This window comes from Trichosurus vulpecula, chromosome 7 (assembly GCF_011100635.1).
Source record: "Trichosurus vulpecula isolate mTriVul1 chromosome 7, mTriVul1.pri, whole genome shotgun sequence".
Classification (NCBI taxonomy): Eukaryota; Metazoa; Chordata; class Mammalia; order Diprotodontia; family Phalangeridae; genus Trichosurus; species Trichosurus vulpecula.
In genome coordinates, this window is record NC_050579.1 from 237,393,494 (window position 1) to 237,416,845 (window position 23,352).

Genomic DNA, 23,352 nt, shown 5'->3' on the forward strand with positions numbered 1-23,352 from the left:
AATTCCTCTTTTATTTGTCTGGGAATAAATAAGGAAAATACCCCCAAGTCAGGGTTGGGAAACCTGCAGCTCTGAGGCCACTTGTGGCCTTCTAGAGCCTTGGGTGAGGCCTTTCGACCCAAGTTTTACAGAACAAATTCTTTTATTAAGGGGATTTGTTCTGCAGAAGTTTAGATTTGGTCAAAGGCTGCACTTGAGGACCTAGAAGGCCACATGTGGCCTCAAGGCCTCAGGTTACCCACCCCTGTGAGTGATCTAGGTGGAACCATAAAAGAGGGAAAAAAGGAATTGGGTTTGTACTTAGCTAGGTTAAAGAGCTTCATTAGTCTCCCAGAAATGTACTTATCATAGTACTTAGTATATAGTTAGTGCTTAATAAATGCCTTTTTTTATTCATTCAACATTAATATTTTGATATTTCAAGGATCCATAACCTATATATATCACAGCCTATACAGATCACAATCAAATTCTCTGATTATATGAAGGGAACAAATAGCAACTGCTTTAGGGTTTGCTTATTCGTTTTTCAAGACTCCTCAAAGTTTGGATACCAGTCAATAAAAAAAAGCTTTATTGGTGTGGCAGTCTGGTTGGTACCTCCGGTTTGAGGTTGTAACAAAATAAGACACTTGTAATCCTACTAATAAAAGGAGATTTACTTAGTCGTAGCATCGGAAGGACATTCAATGAAAATAAAACCTTAACTCAATTGCTTGAAGCTCCTATATTTCTGTGTTGTCCGTAGTAGTGTGCTGAGCAAGAGTCTAGGGCTCAGTCAGCACTCCTCATGGCCTTTTTTTTTAAAACTCAAATGGCCAGGGAGCCATATCAATAGCCTGAGCCTTTAGTTCCCTGAGCCCAAGTAAGCCCCAAACATGATTTCAATACCTATTAAGAAAAAGAATTAACGCAGCCCATGTTATGGAGACTTTGGTAGATATTCCTTCTATCATAATTTGTATTACAAGCCACAGCTTGAAAAAGTCAGTTGAATACTAGCATTGCTCCATTATCCAAGTAACCTTTCCCTTCTGTCTTGATTATCCAGAATATCTAGAATATTAAGGAAAAAAAGAGGTAACAATTTGGATCACAAGTGATTTGAGCTGTACCTTGGGAAGGAAAAACTGTTGTGTTTGAGAAGGGAGTATGGGAACTTACTAATCAGTGGTAACCCTAGGAGCTTGCGACTGAGCATCTCTGTGAGTGGGCCTTGCTCAAGAGCTAGGTTAGAAGGAAAACCTAAACCCAAAGGGAAAAGATAGAAAAACAAACTCACTCACGTTAAGATGGAAGGTGCAGGGTGCTTCTCTTTGCCTCTACACTACAATATAAGACAGGGTATATGAGGTTTTCAGGGAGGAGTAGCACCTCTGGTGTGAGGGCTTACCAAGCCTAGGGCTGCTTATCCACCTTTGTGTCCACCCATTACCCAGCTCTCCCCTGTGGCTCCAAGAGGCTATAGCATGCCCAGTGGCCACACCCCAGGTAAAACCATCTCAGCAGATGGGCTAAACTAGGTTGAGGGGAGCCAACAGGCCTCAAACCTGTTAGTGATTTGGGGAGATGTCTATCCCTAGCATGTGGAGACTTCCTCCCGCAGAATGGATAGGTGAGAACAGTTTGTTCCAATGGCCATGAAGGTGGCTTAAGCAGGTGTTGTGGAGTGCTTAGAGCTCGATCAGGTATCAAAGATGCCAAGGTCACCGACTTCATCCTAGGCCATCACCAGTCATCCTGACTTTTGTCTTGCCACTGGACTTTGATAACTCAGGAAAAGAGAGTGAGGCTGATGACTTTGTATAACTCTTTCTCACTTAAATTTAATTCACACAGGAGTCAAGACATCATCCTTTGAAATCATTAGTCCTTTTCAAAAACGAAGGACTAACAACAACAATAAGGCAGTGAAATCAGTACAAGGGTAGAACCCAGGGAAAATACTATAAGAATTTGAGAAGGCATAGATTACTATCAAGGGATGAAAGTGAGATGAGGGATGGTCCATAGAAGGTTTCACTAAAGATAATGACATCTGAATTGGATCCTGAAAGAAGAAAAAGCCAAAGGTGGGTAAGGATTCTATTTTAAGCATGGAAGTTGGTGTGAGCAAAAAAGACACAGAGATTGAGCGTGACAAGATGAGAACAGAGGACAGAGAGTAGTTGAGAGAAAACATAAAATATGAGCCAATTTTGGAGCCTGATGAAGTAGATCAGTTCATCTAGAGCCTTGACTGCCAAGGCCCAGTTCAAGCTTCATTTGGTGGGCACTAGGGAGCAATATAAGGTTTTTTAGTAGAAGGATGGCATGACCACCATAGTACAAAAGAAAATAAATAGAGCTTGGGCAACTATATGAAAGTTGACTTGGAAAGAACATAGATTAGGAACTAGAAGACCAATTGGGAGGCTACTATAATAGAATAAGGGAAAGAAGGTAATCACAGTGGAAGTGGAAGAGGGGAATGGTGGAGAAATATGATAGAAGTGGAAACCACCAGACTTGCCATGTGATTGAAGGGCAGAAATGAGGGAGAAGGAAGAACCAAAAGATGACTTTTAGTTTCCAAGCCTAGATAACTGGGAGGATGACAGTGCCATAAGTATGTTGGGGGAGGAGTGGGTTGGGGGAGAAAACTATGTGTGCTACACATGGCATGGTGAAAAATCAAGTTGTTTGACGAGTCAGCATTGATCCCTTTGTTTCCCATGTATGGAGACTCCCCCAACACGTGGAAGAGTAGAATTAGAGCAAAGTATAATAATGGGAAGAAAGGAGTGCTCAACCACTGATTGGGCTTATGATCTGTTCCTGCCATACTACTTGCTTCCAACCCGATATAATTTTTAGATCTCTGTCCTTCTGACCCTGGATAGAGTGGCCTGGATTTGTGAAAAACAGTATTTCCTTTCATGGAGTTAAAAACAGACCTTCGAGACCCAACCTACATGTTCCAAGAGCTGTATTCACAGGTAAGGAGAGCTTAGGTTCTTGGTGAAGTCTACCTGGGGCCCCTTTCTCCTGGAAATGTATAATAGAATTTATAATGGAGTGCCTTGGCTCCCAGGCAAAAAGTTGCTAGAAGATCTTATACTCCAGTCCTGTAGCTCTAGGCAAAATTGAAAGTAAGCCATTCTCATGCTTTAAATATTTATTCTAGTCTTATTTTCGGTGAAAGCAAGTCTTGAACATCTCTTAGCTTCTTTCTGATAGTTAACAACTTCTCCTTAAAAAGTCTCTCCTGTATCATTTGAGTATTTTCAGCTGCAATTTAAGTCCATTTTCTTTCATTCAATTCACATGTTCCTTAAGAATACAATTTTAGAATTTAAAATATTTTATACCTTATTCTGCGTCTCCTGTAACTCTCTTACAATACCCATATAGACAGTCATACATATGTGACACAGTCTATAGATCTGGCTTCAGAGTGAGGAAGACCTGAGATCAAATTCTGCTTCTGACACATGCCAGCTATGTGATTCAAAGCGAGTTATTGATCCTTCTATATGGGTTAAATAGAAGGCTACTAAACCCCCTAGGAGGTTAAATAGACAGAGTTATCAAAAATGCTCTCCAAGCCTCTGCATCACTCCCAAGTGCTTCCAGAAACAGATTAAAATGCATATTTAATATTTAACAAATAAATAAAAATATAACAGAATATAGATAATTTTAATATGTGATTTTCTAAGTCAATATGAGTCCTACAAGGATCTTTATGCATGATTTAATGGCCACAGACATGCTGCTCTACACCATTCTCTAAGACTATAAGGTACAGAGAAGTTGATGCTCCCGCATTGATGGAAGACACTTGTACATCAGGAGTTCCCTACAAAAAAGAAATAACAGATCAGGATCAAAATATACAAACATACACAAATGTGTATATATGTACACATGTATGTACAATACATATTATATATTCATGGCACATATGCATGGTACATATATGCACATACATACATGTGTATAGGTATCATGTATATATTATACATATATGTATTTGAGAGGGAAAGAGAGACACAGAGACAGAGACAGAGAGGCAGATTGACACAGAATGAGATAGAGACACAGAAAGAGAGACAGAGAGAAAAAAGAGAGAGACAGAGAGGGACAGAGGGACCAAGAGAAAGAAAGGAGAGTCGCAGAGAGAGACAGAGACAGAGACAGAGAGGCAGATTGACACAGAATGAGATAGAGACACAGAAAGAGAGACAGAGAGGGACAGAGAGACCATGAGAAAGAAAGGAGAGGCACAGAGAGAGAGAGAGAGAGAGAGAGAGAGAGACAGAGACAGAGACAGAGACAGAGACAGAGACAGACAGAGACAGAGAGACAGAGAGAGACAGAGAGAGTCAGAGAGAGAGAGAAAGTTGGTCTCGACATCAGGAAGACATGAGTTCAAATCTCTACTCTGACAAATACTGGCTATGTGACCCTAAGCAAGTCATTTACCCTCACAGTGCCCCCAGGCCTTTCTCTAAGACTATAAGTTGCAAAGCAGGTACTGATTTGCTTTGGCAGAAGAAATTCCTTTATGGGGCTTCCAATATCAATGAACTCACAAATGTAGTAGATAGATAGATGGATGGATGGATGGATAGATAGACAGATGGATAGACAGATGGATGGATGGACAGACGGATGGGTGGATGGATGGATGGATGGATGGATAGATGGATGGATGGATGGATGGATGGATGGATGGATGGATGGATGGATGGATGGATGGATGGAGGTAGAGATGTATAAGCTCTCTGGACCTCAGTTTTCTTCTCTATAAAATTAGGGTGTTGAATTCTATGGTCTCAGTTCAGACAGCCTTAGATTCTGTAGATCATCTATTCAACAAACACTTATTAAGTACTTCTCTATTTTCATTGACATTAAAAAATTCTATCATGTTTTTGGATATGATGATCCCCCAGGGAGCTCGTTTGTTTTTCTCAACCCTCTTCTGAAATCTTAGAGCTATTTCCTATATTAAGCCATCTCGCATAACTCATAGCCCACCCTCCCAACAAGTAGAATGCGTTTTCCTAGACATACCATTTTATCTCTAGTCTAAAATGTAGTTTTGTCCCAATAAACCTTGGTCACCTCTTCCCACTCATTGTTTTCTCAATTTCTCCTGTGTATTCATCAATGCTTTCCTTTCTTTGGTCTTGCCTTTTGTACTCAATGGAGTGCTTTGTTTCCACAGCTAAGCCTTTCTTCTGCTGGAATTCCAAGTGAACAGGTGAAGATGGTCTTTGTCAGACTTTTAGATTTGGGTGAGCAACAATTAATCAATAAACATTTGCTAAATATCTACTATGTGCTATGCATGGGGCAGCTAGGTGGTGTAGTGGATAGAGCTCCCAGCCTGGAATCAGGAAGACTTGAGTTCAAATCTAGCCTCAGACATTTACTAGCTGGGTAACCCTGGGCAAGTGGCTAAACCCTACCTCAGATTCCTCACCTGTAAAATGAGCTGGAGAAGGAAAAGACAAACCACTCCAGTACCTTTGCCAAGAAAGCCCCAAATGGGGCCATTAAGAATCAAACACAACTGAAACAACTGAACAACAGCAATGTTCCATGCACTGAAAACGTTCCTCCTTTCAGTCTCGCTGATCTATTCCACGTCTATCCTGACTAAACTCTGACTGAGAAGTCACCATCCTGAACCTCAATGTCTTTTCCCTATAGGTTCTGAGCACCTGGAGAAGTTACTTGCCTTCTTATTTCTGAAAATCGAGGAGAATGAGGAAAATGAAGCTGTCTTCTGTTGGCTTATCGGGGTCCTGGAAGAGCTGGTGAAGTCTGACCGTAAGTGACTACAGTGAGAGACGGTTGTGGACCTTCTAACAACTGGATTTGGCAGAACACTATGTAACCAAGTGTAATGTTAATGGAATGAGAAGATCTTCCCCCTCCATTAACAGGCCTATGTGACCATAGCTGTGATACTTCCTGAGTCACATAGAGCCCATTGGGAGAGGAACTAACCTAAGAAGGAGCTTGCTTTGGGGGAGGCTTGCTTGTAGGAAGGCCTTCACACCTGTTGGTACTAAGCTAATTAGGCACTGAGTCATGAGGGTTGTGATGCCTTCTGGCTCTGAGAAGTGTATATATATTCTGAGGTTGGTATTTTGCTTTGGGAGTTTATTTATGAGAAGGACCTTTTGATTCCCTGGACAGGACTCTGAATAGCCATTTGTTCAGAGCCCCCTGACTACTTAGATGTAGTGGTGCTCCCCTGATCCAGTGGTATATGTAGGTGGTTGTATTACTTTGATCAGGCAGCTGGAACCCTATCTGTTTGTCTTTGTGTTAATTTCTCTGCTTGTATTTTTTACATGTTCAGGGTGCTGACCTTTCCTTTGAACTAGTGAATGTAATTAAAGTAAGAGTGTCAACCCCCTTAAAGTTGCCTTTCCTTTAAGAAAAGCAGATCAAAGAACCTGCACTAGCACGCCATCCTAGGTGTGCCAGGGTGCTTGCTGTTACACCAAGACACATAAATGCTTAATAAATATACATCTAATTGAATCAAAGTATGGTACATTGGAAAATGCACTAGATTAGGATGAAGAGAACATGGGTTCAAATCCCAGCTTCACAACTTACTGCCTTTGTGATCTTGGACAAGACACTTGACATCTCTTAGGCCTTGGTTTCCCCATCTGTAAAATGGAAGGTCAAGTCAATAGGCATTTATTAAGCACTTGCTCTATGCTAGGCACTGTGCTAAGCACTGCAAATGCAAATGCAAGCAGAAAGAAAGACAGTACCAGCCATCTGAGGTCTTCCTGATTCCAGGCTAGCACTCTCTCCACATCACCACCTAGCTGCCCCAAAGTATACATAGATAGGAATTAAACAATCAGTCAAACAAGCATTTTTTCAAGGGCAGACTCTGGAGACTGGGAGAGGGATAAGTACTAGACTTGCCATTTCAGTGACATAGAGAACTCTTGGGTGAGGAAACGCTTACTCTCAATGTAGATGAACAAGGTCATTGCAATTTATAGTTTCAGAGAGTTGCCTAGAGCTCTGAGAGATGAAGTAACTTCCCTGGGGTCAGTAACCAATTGTATCTGATGTAGGACTCAAACTCATGTCTTCATGACTTCAACTCAAGTGACTTCTTCCATGTTGTTTCTCTCATAAGCTCTTACAATATTTGTTTGTGCTTCTCTCATATTGACAGTTTACCTGAATCTATATAAAAGCAGGAGATTCTTGGTGCCCTGGTCTTTAATCTAATCTTTCACTTCCTGCTTATTTATTCCATTTACATGCATCTGGTCCTCCAGAGAGCTGCTTAAAATGCAGCACTCTAATACCTTGCCAGGAAGAACTACTCAAATGAGAAACAGCAGGAGAGGGAAGAAATAAGGGAAAGAACCTTTGAAAAGAGGAGGGTTGGAAAAGGAAGAGTAGGGATAGCAATGGCAAAGTCCAGGTAAAGGTAAAAATATTTGGTAAACCCAAGATCTATGCTTTTTGAAGTCCTTTCATTTTAACATTTGGGATATAGCACCTGCCTGAGAGATTAAAACCTGATCATTTCTGGCCTTCTGTCCTACCCATGGCATTGTCCTCCCTTCTAGCCTAGTTGGATTCCCATCATGTCACTAATGGGCAAGAGACAACAAAGGTCATGGTGGCACAGACAACAGAGGTCATATGTCCCATTAGAACATTAGCCAAGATTTGTTATTTAGATTTAATTAGTTGCACCTTGGGTAGTGAGTAACTGAGTACAAGATGCAAAGGTGCAGGAGTTGCAAGATGCATGGAGCAGGAATTAATGAGATTCCAGGGAAGAGAAAGAAGGGCTAGGGTGATCAGTTATCTAATGCAGACAAGTAAGGATGATAGGAATAGAGAAGGGTGTCATCCAAAGAGAAAGAAAGAGATAGAAATCTTAGCATATTTAACAATTTTGTCAGGGTACTAGCAGTTTTTATTTGCATTGGGTTGCTTTACTTCCTACTATCCAATTAAGGAAGAGATATTTTATGAATACTTTCATCAAGGCTTCTTACAACCACAGTTGACCACATTTGGGTTGCCTTCTCAGTAACATTCTATTCCAATGATGTGTTTATCTTTGTTGTTTTTTCCAGTTCCTTCAATGATTCCCAGTGTGGTGATAGACTTGCAGCATGCTTTATGGCCATGGCTTCCCAACCCCAGTTACAAGGTATGTGAACTAAACCAAAATGAAAGCCATTTCTCCTGAGTCTCTTCGGGGCTAGGAATTAGAATGGATGGGCCACACACAAATATAAACTAGTCCTGTTGACTTCTGAGTTAACCACAGCCAGTTGTCATCTCATCAGTCTTCTCCTTAAGGCTCATTACAGCTTTCATCTTTGTGCAATGTATTCTGAGTTTACATTAATATCCTGGACTCAGTCAGCGCTTCTCCCGGGTGAACATTATAAGGACTGGATAAAAAAAGAATTTTGGTTCTTACGTGACCAATGGATCAAGAGAGTTTAAATCCAATGAGTAGTATGGTCAAAGATCTGGACTCTCATAGGTATAGACTAAAGTAAGACTAAAGTAAAGACTAAAGTAAGAGCAAAGCATTCCCATGACATGTGCCAGCATTTGCCTAGAAATGTTTTTTGGGCAAAGAGCCATTAGCTTACAAGGTGGTTTCTACACAAATTATTTCCAAATGTAATTATAATTGAGTATAGTAAAATGGAACATTTCTAGCTCAGAAGCCTTTGGATTTTAAAGTACTGTTAGCCAAGTGATATAAAGGATATCATCAGAGAAATATATGACTGGAAAAACATGAGCTGATCACACAATAAGAGTTGTGGACAATTGATGTGCAACCTGGGTACTCCAATGGTAGCCACAAAATGTCAAAAGAAGAGGTGGGCTCTCAGAAGGTTGGATGGACCCCCTCTGGTGGATTTATAAGAGAAGATGGGGACCCATAAGCATGAGGTTGTAATATACATCATTGGAGAATGTAGTTTACTTGATGTATTTAATCTCATCTCATTGATGAAAATCACAAATTAGAATACTAAAGTCAGTCAAATTAGTATCTTTCCATGTGTTTTTGATTAAAAGAAAGATATGTGACTGGTTGAAAATGAAGAAGCTGGTCATTTAAGGGCACTGTCTCAATTTCACCAAACATCTCACAGGCATTAGAATTACGAATAAGGCTCATTTCCTTAGCATAAGGAAGGCATATCTAGGCCTCCATTTTTTAATGTAACTTTTATTTTACTTTTCTGTCAATTGACAAGCATTTTCTATTTTTCTAATATTCTTTTCTAACTACTTTAATACAGATGCATAGTCAAACAAAATAAATTCTCACATTGGCCAAAATCCAAAATCTATGTCTCATTCTGAGTCTATCATCTCTCTGTCAGGATGTGGGTAGCATGCTTCATTGTCAGACCTCTGGAATTCTGATTAAATTGATCAGAATTCTTACGTCTCTAACTCAGCTAAAACATAATAGATTTTGCCCTAATCTTTTGTTTCAACTCTTATGTGTAACGTTATGTTTTGAGTGTGTTTCTTGTAAACTACATATTGTTGGTTCTGATTTCTAATCTATTCTGTTATCTTTTTATGTTTTATAGGTGAGTTTATCCCAGTCACATTCATAGTTATGACTGAAAATTGTATATTTTCCTCCATCCTATTCTCTTATACTTTTCCTTTTCTTTGTTTCCTACCCCCTTTATAAAGGAGAAGAGGTTGGTGGGAGAGAGTGCTAAGCCCCTGTGCTCACTATTCCCCTAACCCTCTTCTCTTTGCTTTTATTTTTCACCCAAAGCCAATCATAGATTGTTCTTCTTTCTTTTCTTTTAAACCCTTCTTTGCTATCCATTCTCCTTAGAGTTTGTTTTCCTTAAGAATAATCCCTTGCTTAATCTCCCTTTCCTCTTATTCTATCATATCCATTCTCCCCTTTCCCTCCTATTGTCCTGCTAAGTGAAATTTATTCCTCCACCCAACTGTGTGTTCTTCTCCTCTTTGATCAGTTCAGATGAGAATGTGGTTCAAGTATCACCTGCTCCCTAAACCTTTCTTCTTGTCTATATAGTTTTCTTATTGACCAACTCACTTATGTGAGATGATTTTCCATCCTTCCTCTCCCTTTTACCCTAGTGTATCGATTTTCCCCTCTATTTCCTCTCTCCTTTTTTTTTAGATGGTATGCAGTATATTAGGTTATCTTTGTTTGTTTTAAGAAGAAATAATGTATTTTCTTTTTGAAAGATTACATAACTCAGTATGAATTTAAGAAAGAAAATACAAAACTTGTCATATACTGGCCCAAGCTGATGTCAAAACTTTAAAATGTTATCTTTACAAGAATATGTGACTGGACAGAGCCATTTCACTGACCTTTTAAGATCATCAAAACATAAGAAAATCACCCCTGGGTTCTGTCTAATTAGCTTCCTTTTCCAAACCCTGATTATAATAGAGTTCTGAGGGGACACATGTATCATTGTCTAATATCAGAATATAAACAGTTGATCCTTGTTTAGTCCCTTATAATTGCTCACTCATGTTTACCTTTTTATATTTCTCTTGGTTCTTGTGTTTATATGTCAAGGTTTCTACTAAACTGTGCTCTTTTTATCAAGAACACTTGGAAGTCCCCTATTTCACTAAAGGTCTCTTTTTCCCATGTAGCATTGCACTCCGTTTTTCTGGGTAAATCATTCTTACTCTATATCTCTTGCATTCTGGAATATAGTATTCCAAGCTCTCTGCTTCTTTGTATTGGTAACTGCTAAATCTTATGTGATCTTGACTATGGTACTTGAAATTTTTCTAGATACTTTCACTATTTTTCCTTTGACCTGAAAGCTCTCAATTTGAGTGATATTCATGTAAGCTTTTATTTGTGGATTTCTTTAAGGAGGTTACCAGTGCATTTTTTCGATCTCACTTTTCCCTCTGGTTCTAAAAGACATGGGCAATTTTCTTTCATGACTTCTTCAAATATAAATGTCTAGGTTCTTTTTTTTTTCCTTTTGGGCATAGCTTTTAGGCAATCTAGTGATTTTTAAATTATTACTCCTTGATCTCTTTCCATATCAATTATTTTTTCTATAAGATATTTTACATTTTATTCTATTTTTGAGGCTTTTGGCTTTGTTTTATTATTTCTTGTTGTCTCATGGAGTCATTAACTTTTATTTGGTCTCTTCCAATTTTCAGGGAATTTGTTACTTTAGTTGGATTTTTTTTACCTTTGTAATTCCCTTTCCAATTTATCCCAAAGCTCTCTTTTTTCCTTCTAGCACTTGTTTCATATATAAAAGCATTTTTAGATTCTTTTTAAAAATTCTTGTTTCATCTCTTCCAGACATTCTAGTTGAATTTGTGCTTAAGTGGCAGGTTTATTTGTTTGGGTTTGTTTGTTTGTTTGTTTGTTTATTCTGGGTTCTTTCTGAGGCTTTGCTTATAGAGATTTTGAGGTCTTTCTCTACTTCTGGGTTTATGTCTTGAGCATTCCTATTATCATAATAGTTCCATGTGGTGGTATTCTTCTTTTGTTTGCTCATTCTTCCAGCCTACTTTCTAACTTTGGATGTCATATTAGGGTTGGGCTCTGTGCACTTCAAGAGGGAGTGCTTGGGCTGAGCTTGCATCCTCTTGGGTTCTGCCACTACTTTCTTGGGTTATTAAATGTGGAGTTATTCTAAGAATCCAGGAACAGCTCAGGTTATTGAACTGAAAACTGCCAGTGTTTCCATGGTATTCTGATCCAGGGGAAAAGTTTGATGTCTGTGCTCCTGGTCTGAACTCTGCAAGTTCTTGATCTAAATTTGGGTTGAAACATCATTCTTGTGGACTTGTGCATGGTTGGAGTTCCAGTAGACTGCTTCTGAACTTGGCCACTATCAGTCAGCTGAAAAGCTCTGCTAGTTTATACTGACTGACCTACAAGCTTTTGGTATGAGTTTCCTGCCCTGGGTATTCTGCTGCAGGCTTCAAACTGGACTGGAGGCTGGAATTGACACCCCTTCCTCACCCTAACTGTGCTTCATTCCTGGGGTCAGAGTTACACAGCTCCTGCTTTCTTCTGAACTTGTTCCTCATTCAGTATATAACCTAGGGCCCACAATTACTCATCAACCTGAATGCCACTCCTAGATGTAGGTTCTCTTCTCAATACACCAAGGATCTGTGACCTAGAACTGGCTAATGAGCAAAAGACCTGCCAGCTGACATCTATTCCAGCAATCTATACAATGTCAGACCCTTTCTGTATGAGTCTGGGACCTTTTCTTGCCATGTTCTCATTCTCAGCTTTCTTTCAGTCATCATAGGTAAATTGCTTTGCTCAGTTATTCCTGGCTAGATCCTGTCTCCAGTGTCTACAGACTCCTCTGTCTGTCTCCCTATGCCTACCAGGGCTGGAAAAAAAAATGATTCACTGGGATTTTTTTCTTGGATTTCCCAATTAGTACTTGATGTATGGTACATTTTTCTAGCTCTTCGTGGAGGAAATGTTGAGAAGAATTCAGTTGTGCTTCTTTCTACTATCCTTCCATCATGGCTCATTCTCTCTGCTTCCATTTGACCCAAATAGTTAGGGCATGTGGACAGTGGAAAGAACACTGGCTCTAAACTTGAAGAAACAAAGGATTTGTGCTTAAATCCTGCCTCTGGTGTTTATATAACAAGCAATTCTCTGCCCTTACACTTCCAGAGCAAGGCTGGCTATATCTCCCTCTCAGGGTTCTAGGGGTAGAGTGTCTTTTCTCTAATATAATTGGCTCAAGCTCTCACTGGTTTTGTTTCCCTCACTATTAATTACCAATGACTAATGTCCCAATTCAATTAAACTACTTAAAACTAATTAACTTTTATAAAAGAATATTTACTTTGAAGACATAGCAATAACAAAAATAAAAACACCCCCCCCCCACTCCCATGTACACCTTCTGGATAAACTCTTTCCTATACCACTTCAGTCTCTGGAGAGAGTACGTTCAGACTTGTCTCAGTTTCTACATAACATTGGTCCCACCAAATTTATGTTCAGATATGGCATCACTACAAAATGATTCTCCATTTCAGTGACTACTGGGATAGGTCCCAAAGGTCATTCCTAAAGATCACTCTTTGCTCCTTGGGGTATCAGTATTGGGCTGGCTATAAGACTCAGCTTAGACTCAGATTCCCAGAACCCAGGACTCCAGGCAGCTTGCTCACCTGACCTTTTTGAGACTCAGAAGGTCACAGTGCCCAGACCCTTCACCTAAAACCAAAGAACAAATGCTGAAGTGGACAAAGACCCGGGCCCTTTTTAGGGCCCAAACTTTCTCTCTTTGCAGCATTTTCTTTCACTGGACACATTAGCAAAGTAGTCAAATCAGACAGATGGTTTCCATCTTCTCAGCAAAGGTCTCAAGAGAGAGAGCAGCTAAAAAGAATAGGAGAATGGCCAGAACTGTAGCTGGCTGGTGTCTTTTGAAGACATTCTCAAGTTCCAGCTATGTAGCCAATCAAAGAAGGTGCCATTCTCTGTGTGGCTAGCATTCTGGAACCAATGACTGAATTCTACTCATGTTCTGATCTCTCCATGACACTTCCATTATGCATCATCACAACATTCCTGGAATCAGACTCCCCTTCCTCTTCCATGTGGCGAATTGCATCAGTGGCACTTTGCCCACGTAACAGCCCTTGTTACAATCACTACACATGTGACCTTGGACAAGTCAATTGACCTTCGTGCATGTCAGTTTCCTCATCTATAAAACGAAGGTGATGTACTAGATGGCCTGTAAAATCTCTTTCACCTCTATGTCTAATATCTTATGTGACCCTTTCCTACTGGAGTAAACAAATGTGAAAGGCAACCAAATTGCCTAAATTCAAGCTTCAAAGAGGAGTCCATTTTTTATTTTCCATGAGGCAATGAGTGGCCATTAGGATGACATCACAGTAGCTACCACTCAGGCATTTGTATGCAAATTGAACACTTTACTCTGAGCCATCAGTATGAGAAGTGGGACATGCAACCAACTGAGAAATTGGTCCCCTTAAATTCTCAGTTGACTACACAGATAATGTTCAGAGAGGCAGTGATTAATTTGCGCAGATTGGCTTAATTGGTCATTTGGTCACTGAAAGTGGAAACAATGAAGATGTTTTTGTTACTATCTTATTAAAGTTAATGTGCTCAAATGGATCATTTATGTGAATTTTTTCTCAATTCTTAAACATATTTTCCCCTGAGTTTAGCATAGAGGGTTCACCCACCATGGCAAGGGCATCACTCTTAAAATACTGCAAAGATACCAGTGGAGAGAACACGAGCTGTCCATTGGTTGTTCCTCACTCTTGTCAAGTAACCAGACCATATTCTTTTATCAATCATGCCTTAGACATCCTTTATCCCATTTTTGTGTCATTGTTTGTGATGTATTGTAGCATGCTCATACCCCAAACTATGTGTGAGTCTCCATTGCCCTTTGAATGAAATTTGTTTTTAATTTTTCAAAGACTATGACTCACAGCCAGACATCGCCAATAGAATAATTGTTCTAAAAAGATGGAACTTGTTTCTGAAAGAGTGTAGTATCCTAAAAGAGCCTTGCAATTTCCCAAAGGCTATTTAGGCCACTTTCTTCCTATTAATTCGGGGCCCATCCGGGGCCCATTTTCACTCTCTCTCTCTGTGTATATTGTGTGAAACATCATCTGTGGACGGCAGGGTGGAGTGCCAGTAGACTGCTTCTGAACTTGCCACACAGCACGAAAAGCTCTGCTAGTTTTAGACTGACTGACCTACAACTTTGGTAGAGTTTCTGCCCTGGTATTCTGCTGCAGGCTCATCAAACTGGGACTGGAGGCTGGAATTGACACCACTATCCTCCCCTAACTGTCTTCATTCCTGGGTCAGAGTTTCCACACTCCTGCTTTACTTCTGACGTGTTCCTCATGCAGTATATAACCTAGGCCCACCTTACTCATCACCCTGAATGCCACTCTCGATGTAGTTCTCTCTCAATAACCAGGCATGTATTAATATATATATTAATATATATATATATATATACACACCACACACACACACACACATATACACGCACACACATATATAGTGTATATATATACATCATATAGTATAATGTGTGTATACATACACATATTACACATAAACCACCTACATATACATGCATACACTATGTAACATTTGGGGGTATGGTCAATATAATTGGAATTTGTAATATTATGGGTGTATATATACTATACTACACACACACCACACGTCCTATATGTATGCTGGGCCCATACTGTCCATGTAGATGTATATGCATATACTACTTAGAATATATACTCATCATATACAGCATATAATTATATATTTACAATATGACTAAATGTGCATGTATCCATGTGTATAATTGTTTTATTGTTCATGTATTCAAATATTTGGTTTCCTTTATGGTTTCTATGTTTAAATAATAAATTTATTAAACAAAATGAAATAGGATAAAAATAAAATGACACTATGTATCTGCATATATGCAAATATACGTTTAATGACAAAGAGCTTTGCCCACTTTCTAACGGCGATTCCTTTCTTTCATCTTTCTTTTGCTAGGTTAAAGAAGCCATGGCTAAGCTCATCCTTGCTCTGGGGAAAGAGGGTCACCTGTGTACAGACAGTGCCATAGTCTTAATCCGCTTCCTCATAGATGAGTGCGTGAAGCCACGGGATGGCTCAGTAAGTGCCTTCGTCTGGGAACATAAACCCTCCCAGGACATATTCCTCCCTAGGTAAATTCAAGGGAAGTCAGGTGATTCCTTATCATATGGACCCAGTCTTCCCAATAAAGGAAGAAATGGTGTTCTCTACTTGAGGATCGTAGGGAAGAGATGGAGTGAGATGCTTAAGGGCAAAGAAAAAAATCCAAGCAACCACTGTGGAGAATGCAATTAAGTATCAAGCAGAAGGCAAGCAAAAGCTTGTAGTATAGCAGTGAGGGCCCACGTGGGGCTGGATAGTGTAAAGTTTCAGAGAACCCTATAATAGGGTTTAGTGATTTCCTCCAACATCATGTAATCTCTGAAGAGAAAAAGCAAAGGAGACAGATGGCAGGAGTTACTAAGATTGAAGGTTAGCAGCTGAGAAATAGAAGGATCAGGGACGTGCTGAAATCAGTTCAAACCAGCTTTGCAGAAATGATTGTTAAATTTTCAGCATGAGCATTTACACTTCAGAAATTGGTAAATATTATCAATCAGGACTTTATTGTGTTTTTGATTGTCTAAACTTAAAGTGATTGAGAAACTGTTAATAGTATAGGTTACATTTAAAAATGTGTCATGCTACATTTTCTTGTTCTGATAGAATGATTGCCAAACATTTAGCATCATAGTAATGGGTTGAATGGGCACTTTAACAGTAAAGTCAATGATTGGTTGCTCAGCTGGGAGATTCTTTTCCATAGCGCTTGCTAACCCAACCAGTATTAAGTCGTTTTATTGACCATCTTTCAGAAATATCCAAAGCAAAAGAGTTCAGATCATTCATTTTTCAGTCATCATATCTGCCTCTTCACGACCCCATTTGGAGTTTTCTTGGCAAAGATACTGAAGTGGTTTGCTATTTCCCTCTCTAAATCAAAAGGGTGACATGAAAGACAAGTTGAAATCAATCAATGTTGTGTTTTTATTCAGATAAATGAATTATCCTGAATCACCCAATTAACACTCACTTATGTACTGTCCTTTGGCTGTTTTATCTATTTGACTTGTGATTTTATCAGTGTGGAAAACTCTCAGTGTGGAAAACTCCTCCACCTAATTCAAATGGCAACCTATCTGTAACTTAGCCATAGAAAGTTGTCTAGGGTACTGAGAGGTTATGTGGTTTGCCCATGGTCACGTAACTACTATGTGTGAAAGGTGGGGCTCGAACGTAAGCCTTCTTAACTCCAGCACTCATGCTACCTCATCGATCTGTCCAGTTGTTTCTTACACATTTGATTTTCTCCCCCACATCTCTCCCCTCCCCCCCCAAGAATATAAATTCCTTGAAATCAAAGACTATATATCTCATGCTTCCCACTCCCCCCCCCAAACCCGAGGCAGGCTGGTGGCACAGTAGATAAAGTGCTGGGCCTGGATTCAGGAAGCCCTGAATTCAAATCCAGCCTCAGGTACTAACTGTGGGATCCTGAACAAGTCATTTAATTTATATCAGTCTCAATTTTCTCATCTGTAAAAAAAAAAATACCTTACAGGGTTGATATGAACATCAAATGAAGTAATGTTTATAAAGTGTTTAGCACAGTTACTGGTGCATAGTAGGTACCTAATAAATGTTTATTTACTCCCCTTCCTGACTGCATCTTGAGCCATAGTCCCTGGGCCAATCAAATTCTGGAGACAGCTCTGTCACCTTCCAGGGAAAAACTAGCCTAACCCATGTGGGGCATGAGGGCAGCTAGGTGGTGCAATGGATGGAGTGCAGGGCCGGGAGTCAAGAAGATTCATCTTCCTGAGTTCAAATCTGGCCTCAGGCAATTTACTAGCTGTGTGACCCTGGGCAAGTCATTTAACCCAGTTTGCCTCAACTTCCTCATCTGCAAAATGGTCTGGAGAAGGAAATGGCAAACCACTCCAGTATCTCTGCTTAAGAAAATCCAAAATGGGATTACGAAGAGTCAAACATGACTGAAATGATTGAGTAGCAACAACAACCCATGTGGAGGGATGTTATGAGGTGGACCCTTGGTAGATAGCAGTCACATCACAAGGGGCCACAAAAGGAAATCTCTCATGTTGGAGCCAGGGAAAGAAGGAAAGGATCTGTGATAAAAAAGGTCTAAGATAAGGTATTCAAACAATGACTACGTTGGGAAGATGGTAGTAAAGTATTGCCTTCCCTAAGTTCTAGGTTCCAATACCTATATCTGGTAGCTGGTGAAGCAAATTCTGGGAGGTTAAGAGATTCTACAACCTTGCTAGCCAAATCTATAGTTACAGACCTAGAACTGAGCTAATATTAAGAACAAGGCTTGGTAAAGGAAGATTAGCCAGAAGGAAAGAAAGAGCTAAACCAGAGTGAAGTAACTTAGTACCCAGCCATTTGTGCTCAAGATGAAAACCCCTGAAAAACCGCTTGATAAAAACTAGCTACATTTGACCCTTTACATCTATATTCAAATATTTCCCATTTGTCCTTCCCTATAAATGGTTTTATCATATGTGTGCTATCTAACTTGCAGGGTTTTTGAGAGGAAAGCATAGGACTTAATGGACCTATGTGGGGTAGCCCTAGTTTAAAGAATTGTTGACCTAGTAGTAATGATAATGGGCATCTAGGTGTTACAGGGGCTACAGCACAAGACCTGGAGGCAGGAGGACCTGAGTTCAAATCCAGTCTCAGACAATTATTAGCTGTGTGACCTTGAGCAAGTCACTTATGCCTACTTGCCTCAGTTTCCTCATCTGTTAAATGAGCTGGAGAAGGAAATGGCAAACCACTCCAGTATCTTTGCCAAGAAAACCCCCAAATGGGGTCACAGAGAGTCAGACATGACTGAAGTGATTCAACAACAACAAGAAGGAGTGATTGTCGTAATGATAGTGATAGTAGTGTCCTACTATTCCCTTACAGGACTTTGTAATAAATACCTAAGAGAGTGATGGGCTATTTTTTTCCAGAGCTGGATTATGGGATCATAAGATAACAGGAACATAGGGTCATAAGATCATAGGACCATCATTTTGGAACTGGGACTAAGGAAAGAAGGTGGAGGTATAACCATTCCTTCTTCCCTCAAAACAGGGAACTGGGTATGTGAGAGCAAGACATTAGGGGACCAAAGGAAAATAAACAGAAGTGGTGGCAGCAAAAAACCATTAGAGGGCAGCAGAGAACCAGATTCAGGACTTTTCCGAATGTGTACTTGGTAGGTGCACCGTTGTCACATTCATTATCCTGTAGGAGGTTGGGATGATAGTGTCTGCCGTGAAAAGAGAAGAGGGGCCATGAAGCAAGGAGATAGGGAAAATGATGGTAATAGTGGTGGTGACATCTCTCTCCAAAAATCTCCTCCCTCCCCTGTCGGTGACAGGTCAAAGGAGCAAAGACCACGTGATGTAAAAACTAGTGAACAAAATAAGGAAGGCCTCATCCTAATGTTACCTTGGTTCCTAATCAAGTGTTAAAGCTCCCTGAAGGACACTCCTCAACCTCCATTTTGGCACCTATAAAGTAGAATTCAGATCATTTTTTAAGTACCTGTGACCCTCAGCATGAGAGAGCTTCTCAGGCATTCAAGTGAAATTTACTGAATGAATGAAGATAATTGATTTCAATATCCACTGTAACTTCTTAACTTGGCACTTTATGAAAAGTGGAGAAAATGAACTAGGGACTATTTCAATTGAATTAGAAAGGTAATTCTCCAATACCGGTGCTCTGCATGTGTCTTCCATTTTTGACTCATGCTTTCTTTCTGATCTTTCTGATATTGTGATAAAAGTCGGGTGACTAATGAACTGTCTCTGATGATTTTACCTCCCTCCCAAAGACTTCAGATGAGACAGAGGTCAATGATGAAAGCACAAAACTGAAAAAATTGTGTCTGGAAATCTTAACTGACTGTGTCCATAATCCCTGCATGGCCAAGGTAAGGGAATCCTTTCATCAGTTCTCAGAGTGTCCATTACCAGAGTTCCTTGACTCTCCAGTGAACTATAACATAATATCAGAATCTTTCTGCCAATAAAGATGTTTGAAAGCTAGTGTCTTTCCTGATAAAAATTATTAGAGTTCCTCATGAGGGAGGGATTAAGATTCACATAATATTGCCAACTAGGGTGGCAAGGTAGTGGGTGGGAATCTATCCAATTTTTATTTCCATCACTTCCAAAGCATTAGCTTGAGATTGTGGTTAAAACTCCAAAAGGAAAGAGATGCCAGGCTTTCATGAGGAGAAAAGTCAGTCCTAATGAAGATCATCTTTTCTCCCAGCTCATGTGGCCGATGCTCCTGGAATACATAGCCCCAGATCAATATGCCAGCATCTCCCTCATCCTTACCTTTGTGCTGTACCTGGCTGAGAAGCTTCAGCATGAAGAGCAGGATGCCCTGGACATCAACTATTCTGAATGTGTGCTTGGTAGGTGCGCTGCTATCACATTCATTATCCTGTAGGAGGTTGGGATGACAGTGTCTGTTTCATATCTTCCATACAACTAGATGTCATTGTTAAGCACACACTAGAAAAGGTGATGGTGGTCAAGAAGACACTTGTTTCTATTATTATTCCCACTGACTGCTGCATCAAACTACTTTAAAATATAATGTTTATTATTTTATTTTGGTGCCTTTTCATGACACAGTAGAAGTGAGGAAAAGAAAAATCTTCCCCTTCCCAGGCTGATGTGGAGAGAGAGAGAGAGAGAGAGAGAGAGAGAGAGAGAGAGAGAGAGAGAGAGAATATGACAAATAGAAAAGGAGAGAGGGAAGGGAGTAGAGAAAGAGAAAAAGAGAGACAGAAAGAAAAAGGAAGGAAGGAAGGAAGGAAGGAAGGAAGGAAGGAAGGAAGGAAGCAAGGAAGGAAGGAAAGGAAGGAAGGAAGGAAGTCAGTAAGAAAGAAAGAAAGAAAGAAAGAAAGAAAGAAAGAAAGAAAGAAAGAAAGAAAGAAAGAAAGAAAGAAAGTAAGAAGGAAGGAAGGAAGGCCCAACAGTAGGGACTATCCCAAAATCCTGGAACTGTGAAAGAAGGTCCTTGATGCTTTTTAGCAAGTACGAAGATGCATATTAAAGTGATGGAGGACCTAACTCATTTTCTCAGTCACTGATTAAGCCAATGCTACCTCCAGGGCTGAAGGATTCCTGGCACTAAGCTGAGAAGCTAACCTAGATCATGTGGGACTTATTATCAAACCTCAGTTCAGGTATGGTTTCTCATAGTCTGCTGCAGAGATTGTGAGTGAAAACAGAATGTTGAAGGGTCACTAAGTATCTTTGTGTTATATACTGTATGTGTTTGATGTTTCCTGTGTTTTTACTTTGGGACCTTTGGATTTCTCTAACTTAGTTTTAAAGAAGTGAACCTAAAATCTCTGAGTACACTAAATAAACGGATCCTGTTCTTAAAAAAGTACCAGAAGACATACATGCAAAGCCACCTTACCTAAGTCTCAGTTGTCTCCTTTTTAAAATGATAAGATTGGACCACGAAAGGTTCCTTCTAGCTTTAAATCCATGATTCTATGCAACTAAATCCCCAAATGCTCAAGTATTGCAGTTTCATTGAGCTTTCTCTAAGACCATTTCTAACTCTTGGCCAGTGCTCTGATAATCATGAAAGAGGGAATAAGTTTGTCCTCTGAGACAGATAGATCAAGGAACCTTCTACTAAAGACAACCCCACTCAATATTTTGAAACCTTAACATTGAAAATTGTGCTTTTCTAAATGGCCCGATGACTATAGTAATACCCTTCAAGAAGTATTCTCTTGCATAATCTGTGTCTGAAACTTAAAGTGGATTTAATTGATTTCATGGAATTATATTTAGAGGGGAATCAATAGGTAACATGAAATATAGATTCTTGATGTCCTGTGAGCCTTACACCAATAAGTATGAGAGAGATACACCTCTAGTCTATTCTGTACACTTCAAAGAACATATGCAATGGACCAAACAGAAATGATAGTGGAATAATTTTCCCTAGCTAACTATGCCAGCTATAGAGATGAAAATGATGTCATCAGAAGAATCTATGGCCAGAAAAGAATATGAATTAGTCATGAAGAGATTGTGAGGGATAGCCTAAATATTCCATTGGTATCTACACAATGCCAAGAAATCTATAGGAAGGATCCCCCTGAACATACCACTGGTTGGACGCCTCTGGATGAGTTATAGGAAGACATAGACAAGAGTCTCAGGATGACAAGGAGTGGTCAGATTTCAAACTGCACCCACTTCTACTCCTCCAATGATACACTTTAGCTCTGCCCACCCCTTCTACTGTGTCCTCTTGGATTCTCATTTTGAATTTCTTCATCTTGCGGTTCATCAATCTTCTGACACATTACGCTGTATTCTTGGACATCTTTCCAAAACTGATTATATTTTCTCTCAAACCTCTCAGCACGCTGATCTTGAGGGGAGAGTAAGAATACTCTTTGCTCTTTAAGGTTCTCCCTCTGCTACCAGCACTCAACAAGCCTTCCTCCTTTGAAGTTCACTCTATATTAATTTATTTTCTATAGATCTCAATCCTGGTGGCTATTATCTACCAATCTACAGCTCATTTCTGCATACTTTTTAAAGGCATTTGGTACCTAGTTAGCAGTCTTCTTTTCCAGCCCGATGACTACCTCCCCCTGCCATTACTAGAGAGCTCAAATGCTCCCTAAAATACTCTAACCTTCCTGTTTCTCAATTTAATCAACTTCATGACCTACTTCTCTTCAGCTATGCTAGAAATGGTCATTATTTAGGATCTCTCATAATCCGCATATGTATTAATTCTATTACCAAGAGCTCTGAAATGTCTTTATCCATTCGTAATTTCTTATTTTCCCGTCCACCTTTCCCTATGCCTTCCTCCCCCTAAATCTGTTCTTAATCCTTACCATGACCTCCATCCCTCTACCCCTCAGTACTCTCCCAAGCCAGTACCACTAATCTATCTTCACTTTCTTCCATTCCCAGTCTTGATCTCTAACTTGCCCAGTTCTACTATATATCATCCATTATTCTTGAACCCCTTCCTCCTTTGTTCTTTTGCCACTCTAGCCAAACCACAGCCTTGGATCGCTCCCACCATTTGCTTCCTCTGCTCCTACTTGTGTGTTACTGAATGAAGCTGGGAAAATTCGAACAACTGGGCCAACTGACCTAATCTTAACTGGGCCCTTGATTTGCCAGGCAATGCCTCTACTTTTCTGTAATTGTTTCTAGTCTAGACCATCCCATATAATGACTGTTGCAATAAAGGCCATTCATATCTTTCATTCATATCATTCATATCAGCTTCTTCTTCTCCATCTCAGAACCCCTTTCCCTCCCATTACAGCATCCCCCATACTCTACTTCTTTACTTAATTAAGTCTCTGATGAAGAAGTTGCCAATACAAAACCATGTACATATGCCCTACATCCCATTTCTTCCATCATGTCCTGCAGATTACCAGCCCCCCTCAAAAAAATGCCACTTCTCTCTTTCTAATCTTCAATCTCTTGCTTTTTATTGGCTCTTTTCCTGCTGCCTGCAAACATTCCAGAGTGTCTTTGATTTAAAAAAAATTACAATATCACAATCCTACCATTTGCTCAAATTTTCATTCTACA

General features: G+C 39.8%; 1 protein-coding gene across 1 annotated transcript in view; it reads left to right on the forward strand.

Annotated features, from left to right (window-relative positions):
• Positions 1–2,918: 2,918 nt before the first annotated feature.
• LOC118858281 (maestro heat-like repeat-containing protein family member 1) overlaps positions 2,919–23,352 on the forward strand; it is a 111,408-nt gene continuing 90,974 nt past the window's right edge. Inside the window, exons 1-7 of the mRNA XM_036768773.1 lie at positions 2,919–2,978; positions 5,216–5,285; positions 5,704–5,823; positions 8,130–8,206; positions 15,629–15,751; positions 19,572–19,670; positions 20,015–20,162. Of these exons, the coding sequence (XP_036624668.1) occupies positions 2,919–2,978; positions 5,216–5,285; positions 5,704–5,823; positions 8,130–8,206; positions 15,629–15,751; positions 19,572–19,670; positions 20,015–20,162 (697 nt within the window). The remainder of the gene's footprint in view (positions 2,979–5,215; positions 5,286–5,703; positions 5,824–8,129; positions 8,207–15,628; positions 15,752–19,571; positions 19,671–20,014; positions 20,163–23,352) is intronic.